General features: G+C 56.1%; 1 protein-coding gene across 2 annotated transcripts in view; it reads left to right on the top strand.

The window, feature by feature from the left end:
• The window catches only part of TMEM132C (transmembrane protein 132C), a 307,971-nt gene that overhangs the window by 263,105 nt on the left and 21,470 nt on the right, over nucleotides 1–23,396 (top strand). For both annotated transcript variants that reach the window (XM_058691482.1, XM_058691483.1), the window contains one exon: nucleotides 15,913–16,056. In XM_058691482.1, coding sequence (XP_058547465.1) covers nucleotides 15,913–16,056 — 144 coding nt within the window. The remainder of the gene's footprint in view (nucleotides 1–15,912; nucleotides 16,057–23,396) is intronic.

Genomic DNA, 23,396 nt, shown 5'->3' on the forward strand with positions numbered 1-23,396 from the left:
TACTACGTGTCGTAGGAGTCTCTGAGTGTGTGAAGTTTCAAGAAAAGGCAACCCTGCAGAGACAGAAACCCGATCAGTGTCTGCCTGGGGTCTGGGGCCTGAGGCGGGAGCAGAAGTTAATCGCACATGGGGCGCGGGAACCGAAGGGCGATGGGAGATGTGCCGAAACGGGAATGTGCCCCTCATTCCTCATGATGTCAAGTCCCTAAGCGCCATCGAGCGGTGCAGGCGAGGACGATTCGATTTCACAGCATGTGTGTTTCACCTCGCGAGGGCCCTGGAGCCGTCACGAGGAGCGGGGGCGCACACGCCAGTCCGCGGGGGTCCTGGTGCGCTCCGGGGCGCGTTTGCTCCCACGGTTCGGGATCGCGTGAGCCGGCCGCGCTGGCCGGGCCGCTGTGTGCTCCGCTAGGAGGGGGCGTCACCGTTACTTGTGTGCAGATGTTGGGCTTCGCATCCGTGATTCTGGCCAAGTAGGACCCGTGGGGGCTGTCACAGATCTGGGCAGGAGAAGCAAGGCCCCTGTGCCCACAGCTCCAGGGGAACGGATCTGGTGCCCACATGCAGGTTTCTGGACTTTGCTGACCTGCACCCGTGCGGCAGCCTGCCGAAGGAGCGGACTTTCGGTCCTGCCAGGGCCTCCGACCCCGGAGAAGGCCAGGGAAACGAGGTGTGGCAGTGCTCCGTCCCCAGGACTGGCCTGCGAAACACCCTTGCTCTGTGGCAAGTAGCGTTTGTACGTACTTTCACGGTGCAAACGTACTGAAAACAGGGACTCCAGCTTTGGAGAAAGAAAGTGCGTCTTTCCCACCTGCCTCCTTTCTTGGCCAGGTTGCAAAAATGTGACATTTCTCCGGGAAGTTGACGCCTCACTTTCCACCCGCCCTCCCAACGGACAGTCCCATTTAATAACTCACTTTGCAGCCCGGGACCTTCTGGAGACGCGCGCCTTCCTAAATTGAATTGTTTTCTTGTTTTGAGTGAGCGTTTTGGAATGGGATCTCCATCTTGCATTGGAAGCAAATTGATGGATAAGTCAAGTCGGACGCCTGCGTCCCCGTGTGCACCGTGAATGAATTGGAAGTAAATGGGGTGGGGGGTGGCGCAGCCCAGAATTATCGGTCTGTTGCTGCCAGCCCGTGGAGCCGTTAGCACGTGTCCTCGGGGAGGGGGGCGGACTTGCTCAGCTACTGCCTGAGACAAGTCTCGAGTCCCCAGGATTGATCTGTGAAGTGGTTTACTGTTGGGAGTCTGCTTCTCCCGGGGTAACGGCTGGCGAACACACGGGGAACACATCTTGTTGGCCTTGGTGACCGATGCGCTTAGCACAGCCCTCCACGCTGCAAACCCACACGCCCGGACCCTGGCGGGCCATTTCAGGAGGGCGCTGTGACCCTCCGTGCCTCCCCGGGAAGACCCATGAAGACCTGTGTGACAGTCTCATCAAAAGCCAGTCGCTGGACCACTTCCCGAAGGAGATGCAGGTGTCATCGCGGCCACAGGCAGGTGCAGAGCCTGGCTCATTACCCTGCATTTCCCCACGGCCGACAGGGGTGATGTCCCCACCCTTCACCTTCTGGAATGGCATGGGCTCCAGCCAATCAGGACAGGCAGAGGCATCGCAGTGACCAATCACACGGGACACTGGCTGCACCCGAGTGACCCAGTGGAATGTCACCGGGATCCACGCAGGAGGTCAGCTTCCATCCACCAGACGGGGTGTGAGAAACACGTTACCCCTGGCTTGCCAGGAGCACGCCCTGGTTTCTGGCACCCGCCCCCGTCCCGTCGGGCGCGTCCCAAACAAACGCACATGGGCTTGTCACCCCCTTCTTTTTTCCTAAGAGCTCCCAGCTCTCCTGCCGCCCAAGTCAAGGCTGCCGCAGTGAGGGACGTTCTGATTCATGGCCCTGAGCCGCACCGGTGGCTCCATCGTTCCTGGACGGTGGCCTCTGTGCCAGACCCAAGGTCCTGGCCTCATTTCCAAGGCCGGTGTGGTCAGGCGAGACCCCTTCCAGGGTCTGGATTTGGTTCCTGAGCAAAACAGGCCAAGCATCCTTCGATGCTTCGAGGCCACCTTCAAAAGCCTTCCAGTTCTGTTTTGGAAAGGGACTGGGGCACAGGACCGAGGCTGGGAGAACAGATGCTGAGTCCCGGTGGGAGGCTCGTCCCAGGGCGCCCCGTTCCCTGCAGTGGCGAGGCACGCGGGTGACAGCTCCCCCTCTCGTCCGTGAATGCAGCTTCTTTTAGAACCTCGGGCTAGCAAGGCATGCAGACAATTTCTTTCTCATCTGTTCTCCGTGCATTTGTGAGCACAGCCCATGAGCGGTCACTGTGCCCAGCCTGGGGACAGAGCCAAGGACAAAACAGTCCCGAGGCTTTCTGAGCTCTCTGAGAGACAGACGTCGCCCCAGAGGAAAAGTAAAACACATAGTGTCTCACAGTGACCAGATCCCTGGGGAGCCCAGCAAGGGAATGCAGGTGGGGCGGTAGCATTTGAACAGAGACCCCGGGGCGGGGGGCAAGGATAGAGCCATGTGGATGTCTGCGGGAAAAGCATTCCAGGCAGAAGGAACAGAGCAGGCGAAGACTGGGTCACGGTCAAGGCACAGCGGAGCCGCGGTGGCTGGGAGGCACGTCGAGGGGAGAGAAGGAGGAGAGGGGAGCAAGGAGGCCCGCGGGGTCCACATCTCTCCCTGGGGGCTTTGGTTCTCACTGCGAGGGGGGAGGGAAGCAGGAGGAGGCTTGAGCGGAGAGGGGACATGATCTCATTCAGGTTCACGGGGCTCCCCCTGTGTGCTGTGCAGGGAGTAGACGGTCCTGAAACACGGCCCAGCCACATAGGTTGGGTAATGCCTGAAGTCAGCACCGTCCTCCCCGCACATCAAAGGGGGCCCTTGTTGGCCGCGGGGTGGGGTGCGTGCCAGGAGCAGACTGTGCACGTCACATGCAAGGACCCTTTCCTGTCCCCCCGAGATGGGAAGTGGGAGGGGTTAGCGGCACAACACCCCATTGATCCATGCTGCAAGACTCGGAAGGGACGTGGGCTCCAACAAAGGGCCCCTGTGTGGACAAAGGGTCAGCAAGGAGGGGTCGCTCATTAAAATGCAGCTGGAAAGGCAGCCGCTAGGCGGACGCTGTAATTAATGACCCACCGTCCAGGAACGTTTGGGCTGGGGACACGGCGTTCTGAGTCACAAGAAGCTGCATTCACGGAAGAGAGGGGGAGCTGTCGCCCGCATGCCTCGCCACTGCAGGGAACGGGGCGCCCTGGGACGAGCCTCCCACCGGGACTCAGCATCTGTTCTCCCAGCCTCGGTCCTGTGCCCCAGTCCCTTTCCAAAATGACCCCCTCCCCCAAATCACCTCCCGTTGGCCAGAGGCCAGAGACGTGGGCTGACCACTGTTAAGGGAAGGGTTCCGGGAGGAGGGGGGCTCCCTACGTCCTCCGGGTTGTGCAAACTTGGTCCGTGCAGAGGGGTCAGAGGAAGATTCTTCATGCCGGCGTGGAGTGCAGGGAGATGCTGGTTCTCAGAAGGAGCCCTGCGACCCCCACCCCAGGCACACGTGGCAGAGAAGTGCAGACCCTCGTCCCACAAAAGCTTGTTCCCAGCAGAGTAGCCCCAAGTGGCCACACGGCCACCCGACGCCCGCCGGTGGACGAACGGATGCACAGATACTGCCTTCTGTCCACGCAGCGGGAAGCTAGCGGCAGGGAAGGGAATAAGGTGCCGACGGGCGTGGTGACGGGACGACCCTCGACAAGCTGACGACGGGGTCAGTGAGAGAAGCCCCCAGAAGACCCATGTGCTGTACGATCCCACGTGGGGAGTTGGGGGAGTCCAGCGGAGGCAAATCCGTGGACGCAGGGCTGGGAGGGGGGAGGTCGGGGAGCTACAGGCAGGGCACCTGGGGTTTGTTTTGGGGTGATGGAAACGCCGTGGAGGTAAATGCAGGGGCGGCCCGTCTGCTCCGCGTGAGTCGTGTGGTGTGAGTTATACCTCCACAAAGCTGGGGGTTTTTAAGGCGCTTTCCCGACAGGTTTGACGTATGCATTTGCTTTTTCAGCGTCGATTCAAGGCATTTTTAGGGATGCTACTGTCAGAGGCCGTGGTGGCCCGGGGTGTGGGCTGCGGCCCCGTTTCCTACCTTGTGAGGTGGGGAGAATCAGAGTACCTGCCTCCCCGGGTGGTCCAGACGAGTCAGCGAATCAGGACACGCAAAGATGCCTGGAACAGCATGAAGTACTTGGCAAGACTCAAAACCACGAGGTGGCCACAGTGTGGTTGGCATTTTTGCCTCTGATGGTGGCGGAGGGGCTGTTTGCGTCAAGGAAGGAGCTCACGGAGGAGGGCTTGGCTGTCAGGAGACGGGAGGTTCGAATGTAAGTCCCGTGGGCCTCAGTTTCCCCCACTGTGGTAACATCTACCCTTTCTACCCTGCCATGTTGAAATGACATGTGTCAGGAATCCACACGAAAGTTCTCTGTAGAGGATGGAAAGGCGTCCTGTGGGTTTAACGGTGCCCCTGAAAAGATGCGCAAGTCCTAACCCTCAACACGTAGGAACGTGACCTTATGTGCACGTGGGTCTGTGTTCGTGTCGTCAGCTCAAGCTGAGGACGTTAGGGTGGGCCGTGATCCACGGTGGCCAGTGTCCTCGGGAGAAAAGGGAACTCTGGACACAGACACGCACAGGGAGGGGCCTTGTGGCCACCGAAGCAGAGGTGGGGAGCATTGCGTCTCCGGGGCAGGGGGAGTTGGAGGAGGTGAGGCAGGTCCCTCCCTGGAGCCCCAGACTCTTTAAGGGGACACATTCCGGGCCACCCAGTGTGTGACACTTGGCAGCGTCCCCGGAAGATTCCCACGATGATGATTGTTATCACTGCGGTGAACGCTTGCTGCCTGACCCCTGCAGGCGCCCAGTACGTAGGGGCCTGTCCGAGAATTTGCGGCCAGGCCCTGGGACGTGAAAGCTGGCTATTCCCGCTCAGCCCCGGCGTGCCCTCTGTACCGTGCTCTGGAGTGTGGACTGAGACCCTTCCTGCTGTCAGACATGAACCCTGCTCGGTCCACCGTGCTAAGATTTCTGGAAGGCACTGCCGGGTGAATGAAGACAGGCGGAGGTGACCGAGGAGGACATATGACTTCATACAGCCACAGGTGGATGGACCCATGATCCCTCCCGCTCCCTGCAGAGTCTGGAGGAGAAGCCCTTCTGGGGAAATGTGCTCGCGCCCCCTCCCTGCCCCTCCCCTCCTGGCCCTGGCTGCTTCTAGAAGACCCACGCTTCTTCTAGCAGCCCTGGCTGCTTCTAGAAGGCCACCCAGAGTGGCCACGAGGAGGAAAGTACAGCAATATTCTTTTCCAAGTCCCCATCAGCTGCGGGTTCCCCGTCGGCATCTCCCCAAGCGTTTTCAAAATCAATTTTGCCAAAACATGATGCGGAACTCTGGGGGACGGCTTCATCAGGACACAGGCAGGGAGGAGGCAGGGTAGTCAGAGGGCAGGTCCAGTCTGGCCTGTTCCATCAGGCCTGCCGTTCCGGTAATAAGGTTCCCCTTCCCTCCCTGATGAGACAGATTTTGTTAGGCCGAGCCAGGCGTCCGCGCTGGGTGTCTGCACTCGCCTGGGTAGAGGGAAAATCACATCAGCAGCTGGAATTTTGTGAGGCCGCCCCTGCACCATCTGTGTGCGGACATAAAATATTCTTAATCACGGGACCATGGAAATAGCTGGTCGTACCTAACGAAGTTTGTTAATCTGACGGCACTTTTCTGGATCCTTCGGCCCTGAATCCACAACCGTCATTTCAAGCACCTTCACTAACGAGCCTACCAATTGGTTGCCCAGGCGGCCCGTGCATCATTTTTAAGTAGGAGGCCTCGAATTGGGAAAATGAAGTGCTCTTCTGGAATCATTTTTTTGTTTTGTTTTTGGCTGTTGCAAATTGGGGGGAATTGTCAGTCTCTGCTTGAGGCCTTCCCTCTTGCCTGGCTCCCCGGTGAATAATGGCGTGATCACCGTTTCCAACATGAGAGCCAGCAGCTAGCACCCTGCCCGAGGACCTGCCTTCTCCTGGTTAGGAGACAAGAAATGTCACCTGCCATCAGAGCAAACAGCAGTCTTCGTGCACCATCTCAAGCACAGAAAGAAATACCTACGTGAGTTAGTCTTAGGTTTGCCTGAGTTTAACAGAAAACTCTCGGAACAAATGGTCGAAACACAAAGGAAGTTTATCTCACATACCTAAGTCAGTCCAGGGCCACTCCTCAGGTATGAGAGATTTAGGCTTCTCCTCTCTCTCTCTACCCCGCCACGTTCAGTGAGTGGCCTCCATTTCTGAGTTTGTCTCATGGTCTAGAAAGGCTGCTCATGCTCCAGCCATTGTGTCTGTATTCCAGGTAGTCTAAAAAGGAAAAAAGGAACAGGGTCCAGTTCCCATTAAGCAGATTTCCTAAGGTCCTGCATAATATTTCTACTTACGTTTGGGCTAGAACATTTCTCAAGCTTTGAGCAGCTTAAGGATCACCTGGAGAGATGGTTAAACACCAGCCAAAGGGCTCCACCCCCAGAGTTTCTGATTAAGGATGTTCAGGGTGAGGCCCAAGAATCTGCCTTTCTACGGTGTCTGGGTGGTGTCGCGGCTGCTGGTCTGGGCACCAACTTTGAGAAGAGTGGGTACGGAGGGCACACAGCCCCCTTTTGCTACAATACCATTCGTTGCTATTTCATCCAAACCAAATCGATATATTTTTCTAGCCGTCGCCTTGTTCTGGTCGCTTCTGGGATTCAGAGGCCTTTCGTGCTGCCACAGAGGCTCACCAGACAGCCACCTCTCTTGCCGCTTCCCAGAGGAGCCAGCCGGGAACCGGGCACTTGCTGCCTCCCTCAGAATCCAAAGACCCTCTGACCCAGGAGAGGGAACTTTCTGCTCCAGAGGGCTCGGCAGAGGGGGAGCCCCCTTCTCCCTCCTGATTTTGGCCAAGACCCTTTGTCAATACCTGTGAACCCTCTGCCATCTTGGGAATTTGGGGGGGGGGGTTGCCTGCCCAAATGTCTCAACTACACAAAATCTCTCAAAATAACTATCCCGCCGGACAGACCTCTCGGACAGACCCGTCTGGCGGGCAAGAATTGGAGGGAAGATTTTTTTCTTTACTTCGGGAAAGGCGGGGGCGGGCGGGTTGATCAGTCCTTGGAGAGTCAGTCCCAGACCCAAATCCGCTGAGTGATCGGCACCAGCGGGCTCCCGCTCGCTCACACCCCCGGGTCCAGCTTCAGGGGTCTGAAGCCAACAGCAAACCCGTTCGCACCCTGGGGAATGGGTCCTGGGGCTCCTGCTGCTGGTCTGTCCTGATCGAACTGGAGGTTTAATTAAAGAGGTGCTCCATCAACTTGCAAGCAACGCTAACTCAGCTCCCAAATCAGTCATAGTCGAACGCACACCGTCTTGCAGCCAAGAGCGCACGGGCTGGTCCCGGGACCCAGGATGTTGAAACCCAGGGTCAAGGCTCTTGGACCCTGTTTCCCGGACGGGGCAGGCGTTCGTGGGATGGGCACCTTTGTGCTGAGCACTGAGCCGCTGGGGGGCTGGTGTCCACTCTCAGGTTCTCAGAGGAGCCCTGGAGGGAAGTGGGGTCCTCCCATTCCACAGATGAGGGAGAAGCACCGAGGAGGAGGAGGCAGGACCCAAAACCCCACACGGCGAGCGGGCAAATGGCAAGCTGGGTGCTCTTGAGTTTGCACTCACCGAAGCAGTGAGGGTCTCAGCCCCCCCAGTGCTGGAAGCTGGACTCTGCTTGATTTCCAAACCAGGACCTTTGACCCTCCCAGAGCCCGCTGCACAAGCCAGCTGTCCCCAACGGCTCTCTGCCAGCCCCGGGGCATGTTTTGCTGACCCACCGCACCTGGAGGAGAACACCGTTGGCTTTCCTGCTCCTCTGTCTTTTTGCGATGTTATCTGCCACCCTGACATCTGGAAGGGCCGGTTGTAGTCGGATCTTATTATCACTCAGGTATCCGTATCCTTCCTCTCCTAGAGCTAAAACCGTGGGCAGGGAGACAGATACGGTGGAAATAATCACTACCGTAGATTACGAACCACTTAAAAGCCACAGTTCAAATGTCTCTTCCTGTGTAACACGAGTCCGTCTGCTTTAAGGGGTCCAATGCTTCTTGTGGGTCCAGAGGGTTCAGGACTCCCGCACGCAAGGCAGGTTACCACAGGGATGCTGACCCCGTCGGCCCAGCAAAACAGCATGACTCGAACCCCCCAAATACAGGAGACACCCCCACGGGATGCACTGAGAGCCCCGTCATTTTAGGAAAATGATCTTCTCGCCCAGGGACCAGCAGAGTTTTCTGTAAAGGACTAGATAGTATTTTGTGCTTTGTAGGGACACACACAGTGTCTATTGTGTAGACTTTTTTTTTAATTTTTTAACGTTTATTCGTTTTTTGAAAGATGGAGGGAGACAGAGTGTGAGTGGGGGAGGGGCAGAGAGAGGGAGACACAGAATCCGAAGCAGGCTCCAGGCTCTGAGCTGTCAGCACAGAGCCTGACACGGGGCTTGAACTCATGAATTGCGAGATCATGACTTTAGCCGAAGTCAGATCCTTATCCAACAGAGTCATCCAGGTGCCCCTTGTATATTCTTTTCTTAAAGCCTTGACAAGTAACAAAATCATTCTTGGCTCTTGAGTCTATGTAAAAACACCCCGTGGGCAGGATTTGGCCCCTGAATCTTGTTAACCAGCCTGCAAAAGTCTAACGAACTGCAAGAGGTTATTTGCAAGGTTGTCATAGACACCTTGCCTTCCTGCCAATATTTTACTTAACTAACTAAAGTATTAAGAATTAGTTCTAAGAAGCAGCACCCGGTTGTCACCTATCTCTGCCTCGACGGTGAATCAGCCAATTGTAGACCTTCCTGTGTGTGCAGTTCACCCTGAGCTGCCTTCTTCAGGGAGAATGTGAAGCTCTCAGCCTGCAATCAGAGGAGACCCCAACGGGACACACCAGGCTCTGTCTGCACCCGGGAGGGTGGAGGGTTCACCTCTGTGCTTCTCCCTCTTCTCCCTCAAAGCCAGACGGGGGGACGCACGGATTTGAGAGCAGCTCGTTCATCTTGTACCCTTCACAGGAGTGGACGCCCCTCTGGCCACAGGCGGAGAGAAGGAAGCCTGGATTTAAGAGTCACTGGATGTTCACAAAGGGTTTGGATAGAAACGGGAAAGATCTCTAACCAGTGGCTTCTCTAGACGCCAAGGCCACCTGTCCACTCACAGCCAGGCTCGCCCAACTGACCCACATTCTAAAGGGTCAATGCAGTGTGGAGGGTGAGAAAAAAAAAACTACATATATATATATATATATATATATATATATATATATATATATATATATATATAGTATATATACATACAAGCTGCATTCCTCAGGCAGAATTTCTTCCTCAGGAAGCCTCAACTTTGCATCTAAAGGCCTTCGACTGATTAAACCAGGCCCACCCAGATCATCTAGGATTATCTGCTTTCCTGAAAGGCAGCTCATTATGAGCGTTCATCACACCTACCCAATACCTACATGGTAGTGCCCAACTTAGCGTCTGATGGAATAATTGGGGGCTGTCACCTGGCCGGGTTGACACGCAATCACCCAGGTGTTGGCAAGAATTTCAGGAGAAGGCACTTCGCCTGCCGTTGCCCGGAGTTTAGATGAGAGCATGACCACGCAGAGAGGATCAAGAGGAAACGTGTGTGCCACTCAGCCCCGCAATTCCACGGGCACCAGGCGGTGCTGGAGACTCTCCAACGCGTGGGCAGAAGGAGAGAGAGTCCTTTGTACTGGCAGAGTTTGAAACATCCCGAACTGCCATCAGTGGACGAGCAGAAAAGTCAACTGTGGAAAAGGCATGCGATGGACACCTAGGTCTCTTTAAGACAGAGCCAGATCAGCACGTAGATGTGGTGATCAGCGTGGACTGTGGTTCAGCCGTGTGGACGTGAGCAGTCAGGAAGACATAACCGTGAGCAAAAGAACAAATGAGTAAATGGATGAAAGTCCAGGAAGCTATATCGGTATAAACCGTCTAAAATGCATGTTTGTACAAAACGTAAATGGAGGGAACAAGGCCACGGGTCCTGCACTTGTGCGGGAACGTGAGAAAAGTCTAAAATCGCAAACTGGGAAGATGTACAAGTCCCAGGTGGCAGGCGCCTCTGGGGAGGGAAATCGGGAGACCGGATGAGAGCAAATGACGAGGAGCTTTCAAAGTTATGAGCCCCGTTTTCCCTCTTTTACAAGAGAAAGATCTGAAACGACCACAGAAGGTGATAGCATCCTGCTGTTCTGGATTTTGTGTGTTTGGATGCTCGCTGCCTGCTCATCCTGGTTTCTGTCTCCCACCCCCCACACACGTGGGACAGGGGCGTGGGCTTTCCTCCGTGGGCTGGTGGCCTGACCCACGCACCCGCCGTCACGCTGCCTGAGCCCTGGCGGGAGGCTCGTAAACGCCATCGGATGAAATCTTCACACTGATGCTGAATATCCCCCAAGTTCACAGCCAAGAAACGGGTCCGTGAAGGATTTAAGTAAAGCAAGAAAAGGGGCAGAATCAGGACAGGGGCCGTTCTGTCCCAGGTCCTTAGGCCGTCCAAACAGATGTCTCAGCCCCGGGGACACGTGTTCAAACCTGGCGAGGCCACCTTCGTGCTGCGCACCTGAACACGCCACTGTATCGGCTCTGGGCCTCAGTTTCCCCATCTGTGGGCCGGGGATAGTAAGACCCCCTGCCTCATGGGCTGGGGGAGGGATGGCAGTGTTCAGTAACACCCAGTGTGTCCCAAGAGCTCCCCAGATGTGACCTGGTGTTTTTATTAATGAGGCCTCTTAATGGCCCGCCTTGAGAGGGGTCGTTTTTGCCCTGTCGGGAATGTTCTAGATGCAACGGCTCCTGTCCTCAGACCCTGGTGAGGTTTGAACCCCCGCGGTTGGTTTAGAAGGCCAGGCGTCTGGCCTCGGAGCTGCACACGTGTTTCTCTGAGGGTGGCTTGGGGGGCCGAGTCAGACCGTGGCCTTCCCGGGGCGCCGGCCCTGCTCCCCCACACGCCGGCCGTCTTCTGTCCCGAGAGGCAGTTCGTGTGCCACAAAGGCTCCGCTCCGAGCCTGTAAGTGAGTGGTTCTCAGTATATTCACAGGGTCGTACGACCACCACCCGCTCTCCGTCTGCGTGGATCTGCTGTTCCGGACACCATCATGTGGACGGAACCAGGCGCCGCGTGGCCTTCTGTGTGGCTCAGCATCGCGGATAGCTCGGCACTGCTTTCCGGGCCTGAATGCCTCCCGTGCACGGACGGGCCACACACACACGTCCTGCTTTTCCCTCCCGAGAGCGCCCGGGGGCTCGCTTGTCCCACATCGCGGGGGTCACTGCACACCCTTTGGCCCGTGGGACACACTCCAGAGTAGTTCTGTGCTCTCTCTTCATTTGAAAACTAAAAATCCGATTTGTACCAATGCAGAAAACGGCTAAACCAATTTACATTTTTGAGGGCAGCTCAAAACAACGACACATGTTTTCTGCGAAGCCTCGGGCTTCTTGTCAAATTTGAAACGACAGCGATTTAAAGTGCCTGACTTTCTGGATTCTTCTCAGCAGAAAGCGCGGTTTCCAGCCTACGGTGGAAGCAGGTGGAGGGAGGGAGAGAGCAGCACCGGGAGGGGGGAAGCTCCGTAGCTCAGAGAGCCGCCAGGTGGGGGCCGTGCCCGCGTGGAGCTGGGGAGGCCACACAAGGGACAGCGAGCTCCTCTCCCGGCTGCTGCGGCCCGCGGGCAGGGACGCACTGCCTTCTGTGGCGCTGGGCAGGGCACGGCTCTCGGGGCCGCGGGGCCACACGTGTTCCCGGCCAGCCCTGCACGGGAGGCGCTCCGCTGGGGCCGGGGCCTGGCGTGGGCGGTGGGTTCTGAGCGAGACCCAGTCGGATGCGCTGAGATAGTGTCCTCAGCATCTCGTCCAAGCAGTGAGTCAGCCCGGACCGGACAGGGCTTTGGGAGGACGACCAGCCACGTATACAGCATGGGGAGCTGTGTCATTACACACGTGTGCACGCACACAACACGCATGCACACGTGTGGGCAGACACACCTGCATACCTCACACATGCACACGTGCACACATATCACACGCACGTGCGTACCACAGACGTGCACACTCACAGGCACACACACAGGCACGTTTCGGCCCCAGGAGAGCTTCCCTCCATCCCGGCCCGGCCCCCTCCCCGGGTCCTCGGGGCCAGACGAAGGCCTCTCCCGCCAGACCCGTGTCCGGCCACGCCCGGGTCTCTCGGTCCTCCCTGCTTCTACGACGTTCCCGTTGTTTCCTGCAATCCCACAATCTGGGGAGGCAGGAGAGGACAGTCCAGTCTGAAAACTGCTCGTTCGCAGGGACCGGAGGCTGGTGCGGGAGTTTTCACTTCCCACCTTGGAGGTGCCCGGGCCCACCTTGGGGAGACAGCCAGGGCTCAGCCCCAGACGCTGGGACACACCCTGTGACGTGTTTCCCCACACCTGTCTCCCCCCCGCCCAGGGCCCGAGACTCACGAATACTGGCCACCACTCACAACCGCGTGCCTGTTTTCCTACCGACAGTGACTGTGCCTTTCTTCGTGACGGCACAGACCCGTCTCAGGTCACGATGAAGGACACATCCTTGCCCTGCTTTGCAACGTAGCGTCAGGGCTGTGTTACGGTACGGGGCCGTCTTCTAGGGCTGCCAGAACAAAATACCAGGGGCTGGGGCTTAATCAGCAGAACCTTTGCAAAGGTTCCGGAGCCTGGAAGTCCGAGATCAAGCTGTCAGCAGCTTTGGCTTCTCCCGAGCTCTCTCCTTGGCTCGCAAATGCCCGTGTCCCTGGTGTCCCTTCCTGTTCTTATGGACCTATTGGATCGGGGTCGCCCTTGGGACCCCAGGTAACCTTAACTACCTCCTCAAAGATACCTCCTGTCTTGAAATAGTCATGCTGAGGATGAGGGCTTTGACATGGATTTAGGGTCCGGGGGGGCGCCATTCGGTCCACAGCACACACAGACCCTGACCTCAAGAAATCCCATGTCTGAACTGGAGAGCTGAAATGAGCATCCAGTGCATCAAGGGAGGGCACGGATGGCAAAAATCAGTGTCAAAACATGCCCTTAAATGCTTGCTAAGCGTCTGTAGGAACACTAACCACGTACCAGAAATAAAAATGTTCAAAAGTGAACTCATCACCGCAGGGCATTCCTCTGCCGTTGAAGCAGGTGAAGCCTTCATTCTCCCCCTGTATCGGTCAGGAGGCAGTAGGGCGAGAGGCAGTAACAAACAGCCCCAGTTCTCACCGTCATTCAGAGCCTCGGGCCGGTGAAGCAGCTACCGTCTGAATAATTCTGGCCGCTCTGCCTCAGGAACGGAGAGCCCATCCCTCCATGAAGGCGGGGAATCGCTCTAGTCCAGGAGTGACACGCCGTGCCAGCTCACAACTGACTGGCCAGATTCGTCACACGGCTCCCAGCAACCACACAGGCTCTGTGCAGGAAACACAGTTTCATGGTGTGTCCGAGGTGGCCAGAGGCCAGAAGGCGAGGGGTCTGTAGCTTCGTGCACACGAGTCAGCCTCGTGGGACCCTCTGCAGGACAGAGTGGGTCTGGAGGGACCCCCAGAAGACACTCAGTGTGTGACCTACACCCCGACACGTCTCCAGCTGGGCCCCCCGGCCTGTGCTGCCTCCCTGGCCACAATTCAAATAGGGACCCTGGACTCGGTCTGAGTCCTGACACCTGACGCTTCCTGCCCCCATTTGGAATCCCAGCGACGGGTAATTCTCTGCTCCCGTGGTTTATGCCATTGGCTGGAGAGACACATCCAATGTCCACCCAGTCTGAATCTTGCTGTGATTCAGCCCAGGGATGGGACGTGTCGGGGAGAGGATCGTGGGCATGTGTGTGTGCGTGCACACCTGCAGTGACCGTTAGGAAGCTAATCACAATTAGTCCACGAGGGAGTTTGCTGCCTTAATGAAGCCATTAGCCAAAGACCATTCTGAGAGAGAAAATGTAAAGTCTGAACTCTGAGCACATTACCTGTAATGAACCTGAAAATGGACTTGGGGAATTTCCGCGGTATTCTTAGCATCCGTAATAGCCGGTGGGCGAGCCGCCAGATCGCAGCCCCAGCTCCCGGGAATCCTGCGGACCCAGGAGAAGACCCGGCAGAGGCTTATTTAAGGGCCGGCTTCTGGGTACAAGCATCAGAGAGAGGCTGGGGTGACTCTTAGAACGGATGACTCTTTCAGCTGTGCTCCTGTCTAATGCAAAAGGTCATTTCTGTGTCAGTTGCTTCCCTGGAGAAAGAAGCGAGAAAAATCTCTTTCCTTCCAACTCCCGCTTCAAAGTGGGGCCGTGCTTCTGGAGAGGGACTTCGAGAGAAGTTGGCCCAGAGGGAAAAGGTGTTAATAGAGGTAGGGAAGCGTTACGAAAGCGCGAGCCCGTAGTGCCCACAGACTCAAAAGAGAAGACACTTTCTTTATCACTTTGAAAATCACTACATGTGACGCTAATCATTTTGCATGAAGTCAGGAAGGACACGGTGAACCGAGGTCCCCATAGCTGCGATGGAGTGGGCTCTCCAGGGCAGGACAGGAAGAGCCTTTGGTCTGCATAAAAGTCTGCAAAAAGATCCCAGCGGTCTGGTGCCCCTCACCAAGGTGTAGTGATCGTGGCCACCGGGGATTAAAAGCGACCTGACTCACTGGTGTCGTAGCGGAACGCCCACCATTGCTCTTTGCCGGGCGGAACCTCTTCCTTCTTCTTCTGATGGTGGCCTTTCTCCTGTTGGACTCAGTCTTGGTAGGCTTGTGAATCAAAGGGGAGCCATCCTCCCCGGGATAAGGGATGGCCATTTAACCCGACCAGACTCCCCCCACCCCACACCCAGGGAATTTAGATAGATCATCTACGGAGTGACTCAGGAGACAAATGGCCAAAGCCATTCACTGCACTCCACTCTGGAGATCCTGTCCCTTCCTGGCTTTCAGTGTCCCGCAAGCTGATCTGGGCCCTGCCTTTCAAGGCCCCTTTCAGCTTCTCCGTTAACTCTGGGAGTGGCCCAGGACCCAACGGGTAAGAACCTACATTAGCCTTCTGTTGCCATACCAAATTAACAGCACCTCCTTATATTACAGTCCTGGACACCAGAAGTCAGAAATGAGCCTTTATGGAGCTGAATTCAAGGTCTCAGCAGGGCTGTGTTCCCTCTGGAGGACCTAGGGGAGGGTCTGTCTTTTTCCAGAAACTAGAAACCATCCACGTCTCTTGGGTCATGAGGACATCACTCTGACCTCTCCCTCTGTCCCTGCCTCACTCCTCTTCCTCTGACCCTCTTATAAAGACTTATGATTCCATTGGGTCGTGCCCCCAGATAATCCAGGATAATCTGCCCTTCTTAAGATCCTTGACTTGACCACGACCGCAAAGTCCCCTAATACCATGTCAGGGAAAAGACTCACTGGTTCTGGACCTTAGAACAGGGTGGGCCTCTGGGTGGGAAGGACTCACCCGATTCCATGTCTGTTGCCTACAACCAAAACCTAACTGGTACATGACTTCTACTCTCTCTCTACAAAAGAAGAATTAATAATTTTCGACTTTTGTAGTTGGAAACCAAGAAGGTGGCCGTAAATAAACGAAATTGTAATGTTCTTGGAAAATTCTTCCCAGGAATGGCCTTTTTTGCCCCAAATCCCAAAGTCAGGGCTGTGGTGTTTTGTCCTAACAAACACGGCCTGGCAGATATTTGGGGAACTTCCCGCCTGTGTCCAAGAGCGCTGAGCATGTCGGCCCCCTTGACCCAGCTCCGTCTGGTTCTTCTGGCAGGACACTGAGATTCTCAACACCGGCATACTCACAGGAAAGACCGTAGCCCTGCCCATCAAGGTGGTCTCCGTGGAGGAGAACAGTGCCGTGACGGATATCTCAGAGCTGGTGGAGTGCAAGTCCGCAGACGACGATGTCCTCAAGGTAAGCACCCCCGCTGATCAGTCACCTGGGTCGAAATGATGGGAACTGTTGGGGCACACCCCATTCACAAAGGGGGGTCAGCACCAGGAAGCATGCAGTCCAATCACACAACCACCCTTCCAGCTCCAAACCCAGTTTGGAGTGTGGTCTGCTTTGGAGCGTGGCTCAAACCCCAGATACTTCCAATAACCAAGCTGGTGACACGGCGGGTGAAGTGGTCAGGGCAGACGGACACGCCCCACACTAGCTGGGCATCCGGAGTTCAGCTCCTGCTGATGTGGTCACCAGTAAACGGGAGATCAGTATCGCCATTCCTTCAAGAGAAGCCGCAAATTTGCGCTTTATGTAAAAGTCACGTGTTCGCAAATTTGGGATTTATGTAAAAGTCGCCCGTTTTTCAGTGTTGGCCACCAGTTGTAACTTTTTTTTAATGGGCAAAAAAATAAAATACATCTGCAGTGTGAGTCTGGCCCAGGCAGCTGTCCAAACCTCTGTTCTGTTGGGCAGACCATGAACCGGGAGTCAACTCCAGCCCCCTGATCGTTGTGTAAATAAAGTTTTATTGGGACACGACCGCTCAAATCTATCTCTATACTGTCTGTGGTGGCTTTGGCACGACCACAGGAGCGTCAGGCAGTTGTGACCGAGACCATCTGGCCCACAAGTCTAAAATATTTGTTACTTTGCCCTCGCCAAGGAAAAGTTTGCCTAGAGCTACCCCTGCTGTGGAGTTTAAGTTTCGTGAGGGAACGACCCGAATTCTTGGTCTTTCCCAGCACATTTGCTGGGATAATGTACTCACAGCGCTGGCTCCAGGGATAAGACAGCATAAGGGCTTTCCCAAGCCAGAAATGAAGCATCTGGTCTTTCTCCAGATGCATTGGGTCTTTATGTTTTCTTGTAGGTATGTCTCTGGGATTACAAAAGATGTAATCTCCGGCATCTCAAGGAAGAGAGGCTTTTCCCCAATTCCCCCAAAAGTGATCTGTGGGCTAAGGGCAGCCCCAAAGCCACACACCCAAAAAGCCGGTGGCGGGAGGGGCGGGGATGAAGTTCTAAACCATACTGTTCAACATGAGCACAAATGTGGGCCACACATGTCGTTTAAAATTCTCCGTCACGTTCATGAAAGGGAGAGCAGGTGAAGGTAATTTTTTAAATGTGTTTAAGCCATTATATTAAAAACATTATCATCTCAACATGTGATCGATATAAAAATCATGAACACGCTGTTTTGTACTCAGTGGGGCCCAGACACTCCAAATCTATGGAGAGTGTGTGTCTGTTACTTTTCCACAAGGGGGCTTCCTGGCCGCCGTGGCGAGCAGCTTCCCCATTGGACCGCTAAGATCCGAACCCGGGGCAGGATTTTGCAATGTCGGCACTACGCTGGTGTTTTGTGCCAGATAATTCTTTGTTAGGGGGCTGTCCTGTGAGACGGATTCCTGCCTCCTACCCCAATACATACATGCCTGTCACACGCTCTGAATGGTGACAACCAAAAATGTCCCCTGGTGGGCAAAATTTCTTCCACTGAGAACCGTGCTCTGTTTCTGGCTGAACAGTCACCCCACTTCCTTGTGGCCGAATCACCCCCACTTTGTTGGTGAGGCCGAGGTGGGGAGAAGTCTCTTGTTTGGAGCTGGAGCCCTCCCTGCCCCGGCCACCATCATGTACCGGATCCCTGGTGGCCATTGGTTTTCATTACTGGTCTGTGATGGGCACTGGGGAGGGCACCTGTTGGGATGAGCACTGGGTGTTGTATGGAAACCAATTTGACAGTAAATTGTATTTAATGTAAAAAAAAAAAAAAAAAAGAGCCAGGACCTCTGGGACACCTGGGTGGCTCAGTCGGTTAAGCATCCGACTCTTGGTTTGGGCTCAGGTCATGATGCGATGACCATACAGAACCTGCTTGGGATTTTCTCTCTCTCTCTCTCTCTGCCTCTCCCTCACTCGCGCTGTCTCTGTCTCTCTCAAAAATAAATAAATTAAAAAAGTGTTTTGTAAAGAGCCAGGACCCCTGATGACTTTTCTAGATGGATAAGAAGGCCATCTGTTAGCCTGAAAAATCCCAGAACCAAGTTTTGCCACAGTTGTGGGTAGAATCATCCTTAGCTGCTCGTCTATGAGTTTGTCATGAAGCCCATTACCAGTATTTCCAGAAACATAATCAGCGTCTTCAGAGAAACAAATGTGTTCGAACCAGAAATTGCCCCTGGAATGAATTTGGAGCAGGCTGCCCCTGGCTGTTGACAAAGCCACGTGACATCCTGCACTCAAACTCAGTCCCCAGGGCCCCGATTCAGCTGGTGGTTCGGGGTCTGGTGGGGTCGGCGATGCTCGCAGAGCTGGTCTGTCACAGCGCGGGGTTCCACGGAGAGGACACGGGGCAGGGACGTGTAGTCAGTGTCTCCCCTGCAGCAGGTGTGTGCAGGGCTAGATTGGCAGGGCCCTGAGTTCCGCAAAGGACTGGAGACTCCGACATCCACGCCGCGTGCACGCCGACGAGCCAGCCTGCGCAGTTTGCGGGCAGAAGACGCAACTCCTGGTCAGGGACGTAGGGCATCCAGGGAGTTCGTGCCTTCCCGCACCAGATGCCTGAGCGCCTCTCCCCACAGGGTCATGCCACGGGCCATGCCGGGATACTTGCATACGTAGGCTGTAAGGAGCCCTGGGCTTAGGGGACCTGAGTCCTTTATAAAAGGCACATTATGGGCTGAATGTTGGTGTCCCCGCCAAATTCATACGTTGAACCCTTCATCCCCCCTCCCATGTGATGGCATGAGGAGGTAGCACCTTCGGGGGTGATTAGGCTTGGATGAGGTCATGAGGGTCGGGCCCCTGTGGTGGGATTGGTGTTTTCGGGAACAGAGGAAGCCACGAGAGGTCGCTCATAGACGGCAGCCTGAGGTCACAGCGAGAGGGCGGCTGTTGGCAAGCCAGGAGGAGGGCTGGGCCACAGAGCCGGTCTGTGCTGGCACCTTGATGGGGGACGTCCAGCCTCTGGAACCGTGAGGGACAGAGTCTCCTGTGTGAGCCACCCGGTCTGTGGGGTTCTGTCCGAGCAGGGCCAGGCAGACAGGGGCACAAAGCCTGCTCGCCTCCCCCGCCCCAGAGAGAGACGGCGTCCCTGTTCTGTTTTGCCACAAGCATGCCCGCCTCTGCTCGACAAGGGAGCACCGGGGCTGTTCGCGAGACGAACATCCGTGACAAGACCATTCAGACAACGGCAGCCGAGGCTTTGTAGGGTGCCGGAAGTTCAAGGGTACCATGGGGAGTTTCTTCCGAAATGTTCTTGCTTTGCCTTTCCGGACTCCGCGGTCTTGGGCAGCTCACACGTTCCGTCCACCTCCAGGTCTCCTTCGGAAAGTGGGGACAGTCACGGTGCATGATTCAAAAGGCCGTTGTAAGGACTACCAGGTTTTATTAATCCAGTGAAGACTTGACCTAGTGGCCAACACGTGGAAAGGACTGGTCTCTGACCCCAGTTGGCTCGGACAGTCCCCTCGTTGGCCCCATGCGGTCGGTCAGGGGCTGCAGACAGAGCGCCTACAGGTATCATCTGTGTGGTGTGCAGAGTACGGCTTAAGAAAATCAGAATTTCCACCTATTTCAAGTGTGCAGCCCAACGACATTTAAGGAAACTTACTGGGTTGGGCAACCATCACTGTGACCCAGTTTTAGAATATTTTTGTCACCCATTTACCGTTAATCCCATTCCCACCCGTAGCCCTGGGCAACCGCTAATCTACTTTCTGTCTCTACAGATTTGACTTTTTTTGGACATTTCACATAAATGGAATCCTACAATATGTGGTCTCTTATTAAAACAGTTCGGTGATCATTTCTTACACGTCTCTTGACACATCTAGGTATAGCCGCACGTACAGAGACAATTTTTTTTTAATTTTTTTTTAACGTTTATTTATTTTTGAGACAGAGAGACACAGAGCATGAACGGGGGAGGGGCAGAGAGAGAGGGAGACACAGAATCGGAAGCAGGCTCCAGGCTCTGAGCCATCAGCCCAGAGCCCGACGCGGGGCTCGAACTCACGGACCGTGAGATCGTGACCTGAGCTGAAGTCGGACACCCAACCGACTGAGCCACCCAAGCGCCCCCAGAGACAATTTTTTAAAAGATGGGATCATGTCAAACGTTTTTTAGCCGCAGTTTTTTAACTGGCAAAGCTACACACACACACACACACACACACACACACACACACACCTGCCAGCCAGCCTTCCTCCACGATGATGTGATCGCACACGTAGCTCGAACACACAGATAAGGATCGAACACACAGAACACGTAGCATTCACACTGTTGTGTCTGCCCCCTTCTCGCGCCCTGCGATGCCGCCCGAGAGCCCCGGCTAGTGGGGGTTCGGGAATGGAGGCACCACAGGAGCCGAGGGGTCTGGTGTGCTGTGTGCTCAGCGTGTGGGTTTGCAGGCGTCAGACTGTGAGTGCGGGAGGCTGTGGGACATCCACGAGCGTCTGTGCGGGTTTCCTTGGCGGGGGAGGAAGACCAGTGTCCCGAGGGGGTCAGGGATTTGCTGTCGGGCAATAGCGGAGAAGACCGCGTGCCGTGGACAAGCCCCCCCGGCTCCCCGCACCCACGGAGTGCTTTTGCCCACATTTGTGCACACGTCAGCACCTCCGGCATAAGGCCATGTCCTGTAGCCAAGGGCAGGGCATAGGACGCTCTGCAGAGGCATCTTGCTCGTGGTTCTCGAGGTGGCAGTCTCTTAACGGTGTGGTTGAATCACACGCTGGTGTCTAGGTCCCCTTCTGGTAAGAATGACAGGTGATGATGAGGCACACGGGGGGCGGGGCTGGAGAAGGCCCGGGGCGAGGGACGCTCTGGATGGAGCGGCGTCTGAAAAGGACACATCTGGGCCACTTGGCAGGGAGACGACAACTGTCAGTACCCACTGTAACCCTGTCCCCCCACTTGCACCGCGCCGTCCGCGTACCCCCTCATCCTTAGGACGAGACACCGGGGCACCCCACCCTGTGCCTCCTGAGTAACCCCCACCCCGGCCTGCTGCCCTCCTGTGCCTTCCCCGGGGGCTCCTGGGGTCACAGGTGGCGAGGCCCCGCCCACAACAGGCTGGCAATGCCAAGATTCCGGGCATCGTTAGCAAAAGTCCCTTTACTGGATTTCCAGGGCCGACCTCCAGGGCCCGGCCCGGCTGCTGGCCCTGGTGCACAGCTAAAGGGGATGCGAGTGGGCGGCCAGCTGCCCAGCTCTCCTGGTGGCGAGTGCCTGTGGTGGCTCCTGTACGTGCAGGACGACCCTGCGGGGGCAGAGGCCTCGGTTTCCCGTGGGCGCTGCTCCTGGGGCCCGAAACGTCCTCTCTCTTGCTTGTGCTGTTGGTTCCACGAGCTGAGTCCATGGGGAGCTGGGCTCTTAGCAGCAGCCCAAAGTCGTTGGTCTGCGCGGCCCTGGGGTGGCGCCCCTCGCCCAGGGGAACGTGGGCAGGGTTTCCGTGGGGGGAAGAGTGCTCCTCGCACCCAAGGGCTCTGGGAGAAGCATGTTCAGCCCCAAGAGCCACTGGGTTCTGGGTGAAAGCAAACCAAGGGCCGCAAGGAAGTTTCTGGAACGCAGGGGCCCTTGCTGCCCACGTCCCCAGTGTGGGTCAGGTGCACGCCCACTGCCGGCCTCTTCCTCCAGCTCCGGTTCTGTCCGCTGCAAAACCGCGAGACAGAGTTTTAACACACTTGTGCAGGCAGAGCGGGTGGCATGGTGTGTTCATGGTAGTGTCTCCTGCATCCAGGGCAGACCCAGGGCCCCCCAGGGGACATGGGGCGACATTCGGAGACCTTGGGGATGGTAGTGACTCAGACAGAGGGGCTACTGGAGTCTGGTGGCTGAAGTCCAAGGGTGCTGCCAAGGGTCCAGATCCCAAAGAATCATCCGGGCCCTGATGTCGATGGCCCCAGACCATCCAGGACCTTCGGGTTTTACCATCAGAATTTGGTTTTCTTCTAAGAGAAGCAGGATGCTGCAGGATACCCTCATTTGGATTTCAAGGAGCTCTCTCCGGCAACGCTGGGGTCAACGCTATGATAAGTTCATTTTACAGATAAGGAGGCTGAGGCCCAGAGAGGTCAAGCGACTTGCCCAAGGCCACACAGCCAGAAGACGGAAGATCCAAGATTGCAACCCAGGTCTGCCTGATCCCCGGCCCGGCGCACACGGCCTGAGGCATGTCTCCCAGCCAGATGTGAAGATTTGCCTCAAGCTGCACGGTGCAATATGGCCTCTGCGTACCATGTGTGGCTATTTAAGTTGGTTAAATCGAGTAAAGTGGAATTTGCAGCTGCCCAGTTGGGCGGCTGACACGTGGCCAGCGTCTCCTGCTGGACGGCACCCATACAGGACGTTCCCAACGTCACAGAAAGCTCTAAGACCGACCCGGAGCCTTCGACTGGTAGGAGCCGTGCCGTGCGCTCACTCCTACGAGGGCGTGATGGACAGAAATAGATGCCCGGGACTGGCCGGCGGAGGTCAGATGGCTCCGAGCCTCCGTCTGACGCTGCAAAGAAGAGCCTGTTCTAATAAAAGACGTTTGCAAAAGATAAGGTCGTTTATTTGCGAGTTAGATTTTAGTGGAGTCCAGGGAGGCTCCGTCCGCATTTGCCTAACGAGCCACAGGGGTTTCAAAGCGCCAGGAATCCTGCAGCTGGGAGGGAGTGGCCTTTGCACTGATGAGACGTTTCTGGCCAGCTCCGTGAAGCGTGGGGGACAGAAGTCCGGGTCGGAGCCACGTGGCTGGCTCGCCTCGGGAGGGTTGGGTCTGGGTAGCAGCTCTCCAGTGCTGGCTTCCTCTGCCAGGTACGAAACGTCCTCTCCCTCTGTGGCCTCTCTGCTGAAATCAGTCTGAAAACAGGGATTTGGTCTCAGGCAGCACGGAAGCCTGCCCAGTGGTCCATCATGACTTCCTCAAGGGTGATGTGCTTGTTGAGTGACTCAGACTCTCAAATTGGCTTCGTAAGTCAGGGGAGAAACTGTCTCGTGCACGGAGGTTCGGGGGCAGATGCCGGTCTCTGCATCTAAAGCTCTGTCTCGGCTTGTGCAGGTGTCATTCTGAGCCCCCATATGGCGGGCCCCGGAGCCCGGAGGTCCTCAGCCTCCCAGGTTCAAGCGCAGCGGAGATCAGCTGCTACCTCGGCTCGGTCAAAACTCCAGCGACTTCCTGTCACTGAGGTCGAGACCTACCCAAGCACAGGGACCGAGCGTGTGGATCAGCGGAGGCTCCCCTGAGAATATTTTTGAAACTCTTGCCGAAAATGAAACGAGTAGATGTCGGGGCAGCAAAAATAACGGACGT

The sequence above is a fragment of the Neofelis nebulosa genome, chromosome 11 (genome assembly GCF_028018385.1).
Source record: "Neofelis nebulosa isolate mNeoNeb1 chromosome 11, mNeoNeb1.pri, whole genome shotgun sequence".
In the NCBI taxonomy this organism is placed as follows: domain Eukaryota; kingdom Metazoa; phylum Chordata; class Mammalia; order Carnivora; family Felidae; genus Neofelis; species Neofelis nebulosa.